Source organism: Miscanthus floridulus, chromosome 10 (genome assembly GCF_019320115.1).
Source record: "Miscanthus floridulus cultivar M001 chromosome 10, ASM1932011v1, whole genome shotgun sequence".
NCBI lineage: Eukaryota > Viridiplantae > Streptophyta > Magnoliopsida > Poales > Poaceae > Miscanthus > Miscanthus floridulus.
The window spans coordinates 137899696-137908373 of record NC_089589.1 but is presented as its reverse complement, the minus strand read 5'-3'; the positions used below and the strand labels follow the sequence as shown (position 1 = coordinate 137908373).

General features: G+C 44.4%; 1 protein-coding gene across 1 annotated transcript; it reads right to left on the bottom strand.

Annotated features, from left to right (window-relative positions):
* Positions 1-4846: 4846 nt before the first annotated feature.
* LOC136485820 (uncharacterized) lies at positions 4847-6018 on the bottom strand. Its single transcript, XM_066482647.1, has 2 exons — positions 5647-6018; positions 4847-5519 (listed from the first exon to the last, which is right to left on the bottom strand). The coding sequence occupies exons 1-2, from the start codon at positions 5960-5962 to the stop codon at positions 5140-5142; spliced, it is 696 nt and encodes a 231-aa protein (XP_066338744.1). The 5' UTR covers positions 5963-6018; the 3' UTR covers positions 4847-5139.
* Between the last annotated feature and the right edge of the window lie 2660 nt (positions 6019-8678).

Below are 8678 nucleotides of genomic sequence, written 5' to 3'. Positions count from 1 at the left end.
GATCACCTGGATCGTGATACCAGGTTGTCAAGGACCTCAGCGCCCAGGGTAGGAGGGCCTCGGCTACAGAGCTCGTAGCCTTGGCCGTCAATGGCGCTTGCGGGGTTCCTTGGCGGATTAATGGTGAAACGGGATGAGACTCAGAGAGAATAGATGAGAGGCTAGATCATACTTCGTGCTTGCCCTTTCATTAGAGTCTGATTACATATATATAGGAGCCGAGCTCCTTGATCTTCCCCCTTGCTTAACTCATAATCTCTTAGTCTCCTCTTAATTGCCGCTGATAAGTTTGAAGGGACTACTCGGGCGCGTGATGGCCTTGACCGGCCTGTGGTGCGCCTGTGTGAACATCCGCCGGCTTGGGGCGATGGCTGTAGTGCCGTCCCCACATGACACACGGAACACATGATTATCAGATATCGGAATGCCTGAACTGTCTGCACTCTGTAATAATTCAGATTTAGCTCTTCCTCGGCATACCACATTCTGAAATCCAAACTCCGAGGCTTGGACACCCTTGTGTAACCAAGCAAGTGCATATACCTATTTGCATGATATGACTGGATTGTTTGTGCTCTTGGGTTGATTTTTGTTTGCTCAGTTCAGTAAAGCTTTAATTAAGTTTGAAGTGCCGCAAAAATCATTCACACTTACAACATGAGCTTCACTATTTAAGAAATCCACTGCTGTAAAATAAAATTCCTTTCTCTGGTTTAATCAAGTTAGTACTATATAGTCTTATTTGCTGGTTTATCTTGATCAGCGCTATTATTTTCTTATTAACTACTCCCTCCATTCTTTTTTATAAGACGTTTGACTTTTTTGAATCCAAGTTTGACCACTCGTCTTATTCAAAAAATCTGTACAAACATAGCCAAATTTAAGTTATTTTGAAGAACTTTATTAATAAAGCAAGCCATGACAAAAGAAGTGATATTTTGCATAAATTTTTGAATAAGACGAGTGGTCAAACTTGAGACAAAAAAAGTCAAACGCCCTATAAAAAGTAATGGAGGGAGTACATTGTAGTGTTCTGTGTTCATATAAAGCACCACTATTTTCGTACAACTAACATGCTTTGTCTTGCCTATCTTGTGCCAACGGACATCAACAAGATTGTTAGTGTTTTATCTTTCTATGCTTCATGTTATAGGCTTTCATTGAAGAAGTCTGATACAATTTCATTTTGGTCAACACCTGACATGGATAGTCAGTTTAAGTATAATTAGCATTTGGCGGTGATTTCAAGGAGATCAACTACAAATTATCAAGCTAAGAGTACTATACAGGCGGTTCCCAACCCATTTCCAATGGCGTTTTACAGCGCCGCCTGCGCTGGGGGCCAGTGGAATTTCTACTAGTGGCTCACTTAGTCAACCGCCAGTAGAAATGGTTTGCCCAGAAAATATGGAAACGCGTTTTAAAAATAGCAAAACAAATTAATCCCAGGCAGCCGCCCGTCTCCGTCGAAGTCGCGCATTTTTTCGCGTAAAATCGCACGCAACGCGGCATCGGGGGTTTGAACCAACGAACTCCCCCTCGCGCGTAAACACCTCTACCACTCCACCCATTAGTAACTTGTGCTCATATCCCACTTCGGTTCTCCACATATTATCCACAACTGATGGTAAATTTAATTTTTGAGGCTCTAAACGATTTCAAATGAAAAAGTGGTGAACTACAAAGTTTCATAACTTTTTAAGATCTACAACTCTCATGTAGACAGTTTTTTCATCCGAGGTTGTTTGCAAAATTTGAATTTCAAATGTTCAAACTTTGGAGGTAATTAACCTCAACTAGATGATTTCAAATCAAAAAAATTTCAACTATAAAGTTTCTTAACTTTTCAAGATCTACAACTTTCATGTAGACAGTTTCTCCATTTGAAGTACTTTAAAAAATTTAAATTTTAAAAATTCATGGATCATTTCTAGTGGCGGATTTCTTAAGCAACCACTAGTAGAAACATTTCTACTGGCGGATTTCTTAAGCAACCATTTGTAGAAATCGGATTTCTACCGGCGGTTGCTTAAGAGAACTGCCAGTAGAAATGCACCATTTCTACTGGCGGTCGGTTTGCTTAAGAAATCTGTCAGTAGAAATCAATTTCTACTGGCGGTTCTTGAATTGGACCCACCGTCTGATTTCTAGTGGCGGATTTTAATCAAAACCGCCTGTAAAGTAAATTCCTAGTGTCAGCGAAAATAGTTTTTGTACATGGACAACATGAAGGTGGTTCGGAGATTCCAGCCAACCTAAACCTGTGTGCAACTATAGGGCTATACTTTGTCATCAATCAGACAAAGTGCAAGGGTTCTCATGGCCACACGAGTGTTTTTTGAGGTCATAATGGCGGAGCTATATATTTACATGCATGTGAGCATTGGACAATTAGTTTTGATAGGGGATTAGTTTGACAGGGGATGGCAACATGTGATAGGATTGAACAAAATGGTGCTCTTAAGTAGGTTTATGTATTAAAGGAATGTTTGTAAAGCTATTTAGTGAAGAAGTTCATTGGATGCATGCAGAAATATTTTGCTTGACCACTACTTTCAATGTATCTGTCAGAAAGCTTTTTATGTTGCTTTTTCAATCATATTATGTGTTGTATTATATATTATTGAAATGTAATATTATATTGTCTTTGTAATGATTTCTTTCTCCTGTTGCAACGCACGGGGAGTCACCTATACTGTATTATTGCTAAACTTGCCCCATCCCCCTTCCCCCAAAACAGTGGGCACACAACTGCACTGATTATTGATAAAAAAAATTGCATAGGTACAATTGAAAAATTACTAAGGTATAATAAGTAAATTGCTTAACCATAACTAAAAAATGCTAGATTCCCAAGTTTATAATCAGAACAACATCTAGTATATTCTATAAGACTAATTAATTGTGAATAAGAAACGCTGGACAACTAAATGATAAGGGAAAGTAGTAGGTATCAACATTATCAAACTAACACAGATTCACTCCTATATTCCCTATAGTATCAGAACAAAAATTTTATAAACGATGTGAAAGTGCCCTTACAAGTAACAATGATGAAGAAACACTAGTTGGAAAAAGCTCTATATATTAGCTGGTATGCCTCCAATAGTTCAAATTCTAACATGCTACTAGAAATGTTTTTACTACTGAATTGCGTTAGTTAGGAAACTACATAAGGCCTTTGTGAATTTGTTTTAGAGCAACAAATTGCGCCTGCATGCAGGCATACAGTAAACATATATGGGTTTATGCGAATTTGCAGATTGCATGGCTAACTGTACCACTAGCATGCTACATTCCTACTACATGGCTGCTAGCAGATTGATAACACAGGTATAGTAGCAATAGAAGGTTTATCATCACAAATGAAGATATGAAATTCACATCCATTGGCATGCTGCCACAAACCACAAGGTTGTGGAGAACATCAAAGTGAATGGACAAATCCCAAGAACAAAATAGTAGAATGTCAGAGGAATTCTGTAGTATCATATATGAACATTGAACAACATATTTACATAACTGAAACAGGAAAATAACCTGATTGAGAATGTCGTTGCATTTGTCATAATGAAAAAACTGGAGTACCATTAGAATGAAAGTGACAGAATCAGATCTGTACATGTTGAAGTAAATGCACATAATGAGTTGCAATCACTGTGTGAAGCCAATCCTTCAAAAATGATTAACATGTGTGGATCATATTTGGTTCATTAAGCACTACACTACTATATATATTCACGATTAGTGGGGAAAGATGAAAAGAAACCTACTGGAATATATTCTCAACAGCCAGTTCATAGTTTTAATGCAATGAATCTAACATGATTTATCTGAATTCGAGACACTCTAAAATATCCGAATTTACTCACAATATTTGTAACTAGAGAACAAGAACAGAGCAACCCACTCTGTTTCTCCTAGTAAGAGAATTAGCAGTTGATCTATGGAAATAGAGCATCTCCATTCTCCAATAAGTGAACCAAAACCATGAACAATGCATGGATGTTGGACAGAGCAGAAGGAGAAGCTCGACCTCTGCATCCATGTTGTTTCTGTCCCCTATCGATCGCAGACGAGGAGGCTTGCCATTAGCATAGAACGGGGGATGGGGGGTCGGCGAAGCGTACATCAACGATGGGACCGGTCCTGCATGATGACATCATTTTGCCCACCGGCACTAGCTCCACCAGTACCTCTGACCACCTCACCGCTCACTGCTACAACGCCCACGCTTCCAGACCACCTGCGTCGCATCTGAAGGGTAGCCATGGCACGGCGGGCGGGTGGGTTTTGGTCGGGCACTAGAGCGAGTCGGCTAGGGTTAGTGGTGTTCTGACATGAGGAGCATGAGGAAGGCATGCTAGTCCTCCTCGCCGCCGGCAGCAACGCGCGGCGCGGCAGGATTCAACGGATCCAGGTGAATTTCGATCAGAGCCAGAGCGGCCGTGCTAGTAAGTGTGTGCCGACCTGAGGGATACCAGGAAGGTGCTCTCATTCTCCTCCTCACCGGCGACTACGGGCCACCTGGCGGGATCCGACGAATCCGAGGCGGGTGCACCACTGAATGTTGCCCCTATTCAGGGGCCATGGTGAAGTTGAAGGGAGGAGAAATGGATAGAGATGAACGGAGGAGGAAGCAAAATGAAGATGTGGAGCCCACAGCAATGAATTCGACGCGTGCGTGCCGCAAGACAAATTACGACTACCTAAGGCATGTTCAACCAGTGTTTTCCTCTCACAACAACCAGCAAACTGCCACAACCAGCCCAACCAGCCATGCACTAGCGAACCAGCCCTACCAGGCGCAACACTTTACCTTTTAGTTTATATCAAGATAAAAAAAATCATAATAGCCTAACAACCAATAAAATCAATTAAAGAACTAGTACCAACTAACATAAAATCCCAAGCAAGAAAATATTTCATTCAAATATTTGTAAATTTTACTAAAACGTATATAGACCCGTAGTGAGGCAGGAGCATTTTTCCTAGTTGCGCTCCTATACTACTACACATAACCACTGAGTGGTTCCTTGTAAACCAAACTGCCAAGTTATTCATTCATGATTTCAAAGGTGCCAAGGCAAAATAGGTGAAATTTGGTTTCGCCTAAGCATCACCTTTGAAACCTAGAATTTATTGAAGGATGGAAGGTGATGATCCATGTGCTGGGGATTGATCTGGGGAGTCGATTTCCAAGCCGTGTATGTAGAGAAGCTCAGTAGGATCAGGACCTCCAGGACGAAGTGCTGCCTTGCGCTTATACTCGGCCACCTCTTTGGCATCCATCCCATCGGCGAATTCACATAAACCTGTGTACGTTTCTCCATTGAAAGCTCTGTTGTAGGAGAGTACAGACCCTGCGGAGCTCTTGAACCTGCTGAACCGGCGAGCCATCTCAGAGCGGTCGCGCTCCTTGTTGTAGAGCTTGCACCACTGCTCATACAAGGCCCATACGGCCTCGTCGGACTCAAAGTCCTTCTCTGTTACATCATATCCTGGCTCAAGTTTATCACCTGCCTCCCACAATAATTAAGAACAACATTGGTGAGTGAGATTGATAGGTACTAGTAGTATCACAAGAAGGGGGATGGGGGGAGGGGAGAAAGACGGAACGGGTAGGGACGGTATTGGCCGGCTTACGTGTTGGCACGGTGCCGGTTCGGATGCGTCGTAGCCGCTCTTCCTCCTCAGGAAACTCGGTGAGTCTGATGGACAAGGCTCCGCGGGCGGCCTCAGCCGCGGCGGCGGCCGCCGAGCGCGCGGCGTGGGATGCGGCGGCCGCCCAGCGGGCGGCGGAACGAGACGCGGCCGAGCGCGCCGAGCGGGATGCGGTCGCCGATGCCGAGCGGGCGGAGGATCGCGCGGCGCGAGATGCCGTGGCCGCCGCGAAGCGGGCAGAGGCTCGCGCGGCCCATGCGTCGCGGGAAATCTGCGCCAATTCCGAATACAATGTCATGATTGACCGACGTCGACGAATTTTTCTCAGTTTTTTTTTGGCAACGAATCGATCGATCCCAGAAATACAAGCAAACCCTAGCCTCCAATTTCGTCCTCGCCGCCTATATATATATATATATATAGAGAGAGAGAGAGAGAGAGCAGTCACACGAGAAAATAAAGACCATTGTATAAGATAAAAAGAGAGTCCAGTATGTTCCAATACGTATCCAATAAGAAGTTGTGTGCATTGAGGCGTATCGAATGAGGAGTACGAAATAGTAGAGACGTATATATCCAATGAGGAGTCGAGAATCACAGCGTGAGACGAAACGTATCCAATCCAATGATTAGACGAAATAGGAGAGGCGTATCCAATATCCAACGAGCAGTCGGGAATCACAGCGTGAGACAAAACATGAGAGATATACGTGTATCGGAAGAAAAGTCATGAATTGCTGCATAGGCGAGTTGTATCCTAACATCTATACTTATATTCTATACCTACTAATAAAGTCAAAAGGATTTTTTCATCCGTTCTGCCTATTTTGCATAAAACCCCCTCCACTTTATAGAACTCAATCCGCAGTCCACAAAATCATATGCTAACCTCACAAAGATTTTGTCATTAAAGTCCTTCACGTTTTCCCTAAACAACCCACGATCCTCGTCTCCCACTCAGCCCCACCCTCTGCGCCGGTCGGGTCTCCCACTCAACTGTCTCCGTCCACTCTCCAGCGCTCAGCCCCTCACTCTCTACGCCGTCGAGGTCGTTCAAGTGCTTCTCCCGCCGTCCGCGATTAGCCCCGCAGGCCACGACGGCCAGGGCTGGGTGCTTCGCGGCCTCGGCGCCATCGAAGGCACCCGCTCGTCGCTGGAGGTGGAACAGGAGGCCGGGGCAGATCCATCCACTTCCATGGTCGCTGGTGTTGTACGACACGGGCCCGACGACGAGGGCCGGCCAGCCGCCCTACAGCACTGGCTCACCAGTCGCTGCCCCGCCGCCCACCCTGCAGGAAGGTTGCCGAGTCGCACATCAACACTACGGGAAACGGTGACAATGCCGAGTGCTTTCTGTTTGCCGAGTGCATTATATCGGGCACTCGGCAAACATAACATTTGCCGAGTGTGTACTCCAAGACACTCGGCATACTATTACACTCGGCATATCTATTATTTACCGAGTGTCAACACTCGGCCTCTAGGGGACACTCGGCAATAACCACCACGTGACCCGCGCGTGCGCCGTTCTACCGGGCGGCGTGCCGGCCGTTAGTACTTCGCCGAGTGTCCGTTAGAGACACTCGGCGAAGTATTTATTTGCCGAGTGTTTTATTCCGGCACTCGGCGAAGTGTATGGGTTTGCCGAGTGTTTATGGAGACACTCGGTGAATGAAAAACAATTTTTCCCTCCTCGGCCCTCCACAATTTTTCTACTCCCCACATACGACATTTTGTACTGCATGTTAAAAGTTGGTCTATTTCTTGGTCTGTTTGCTATATTTAGTGAATTAATTTCATTTTGAGTAATTTATTGATTTAAACGAAATTTGAACTGCAAGTGATTGAAATAATAGAATAAAATGAGTGGAAAAATCATATTCATGTCATTGAATCCGGATTGATGTCTCATACAGGAAATGAAAAGAAATTTCGAACATTTTGTTCAGGAAACACGACCACGAACGTGTGTTCGAATGATTTTAAAATTCTACCAAAACCAAACGAAGTCTGAAAATCACGAGATTTGTCAAGATGTCATGATATCATATGTGGAGGCTGTGGTAAAAAATTGAGAATGTTTCGCATAATTTGTGACGTATGATGCTTACAAACGGAAGCATCTTCGGAGAAAATTCGTAGAACTTAGAAGGATCCGATAAGATTTAGAGTCCAAGTGACATGTTAATTGGGTTTGAGTTCAAATTTTTTTGTATAGGCAATACACAACATAGATTAGTTCATGTCAAATTTTGACAAATTTTCGGATCCGTTTGATATTTTTTATTTATTAATTGCAATTATAGAATTTTAGTTGATATAAATTAATTTTGAGCTATAACTGCATGAAATAATGAAATAATATTAGTAGAAAAAACAAATATGCATTTTGAGTGAATTTGACAAGTCGCTGCCCCGCCGCCCACCCTGCAGGAAGGTTGCCGAGTCGCACACCGCCTAGCCGACCGGTCAGGCTGGGCACATCATCGTGAACATGGGAAATAGAGGGAGTGAAAGACAGGAGAGATCACCTAATCACGAGCACGGGAAGGACGGGAAAGAGAAGGAAGTGCGCAGAAACAGGCATGCGTAGCGGCGGCGGGCCGGTTTTCAGCCGCGGTTAGCAATGAGCCGAGGAGGAGGGTGCCGAGGCTTGGGAGAGATCTGAGGCGTGCGGCCGCCGCTAGGGAGCAGAGGGGATCTCATCTGGGCCAGCTTCTTGAAGGTCCTTGGTCCAGGATTAAACCTTGCGGGCGCAGCCAGAGGCGTGCAGTGTCCGGCTGTAGTGCACGCCGCGTGTGTGTCGTTGGGGCTCTGGGGCGGTGTGCGTCGTCAGCTGATGTGTGTACACGTACGCAAGGGCAGCCCACGCAATGGCAGTATGCATGGCACGCAAGCAAGAAGAAAAAACAGGACTTGTCGAGATTCCGTTATGTGTGTTAAGCAAATATAAATAAATGCTTTCTCCGTTACAAGGAGTAGCTTCAAATGGTTAAAGTCCACTCAAGATCAGT

Excerpts from the sequence above, each read along its gene's own strand:
- LOC136485820 (XM_066482647.1), bottom strand. The coding sequence starts at position 5,962 with ATGACATTGTATTCGGAATTGGCGCAGATTTCCCGCGACGCATGGGCC. Across the intron at positions 5,520-5,646 it reads AACCGGCACCGTGCCAACAC|GTGATAAACTTGAGCCAGGA; the intron begins GTAAGCCGGCCA and ends TGTGGGAGGCAG.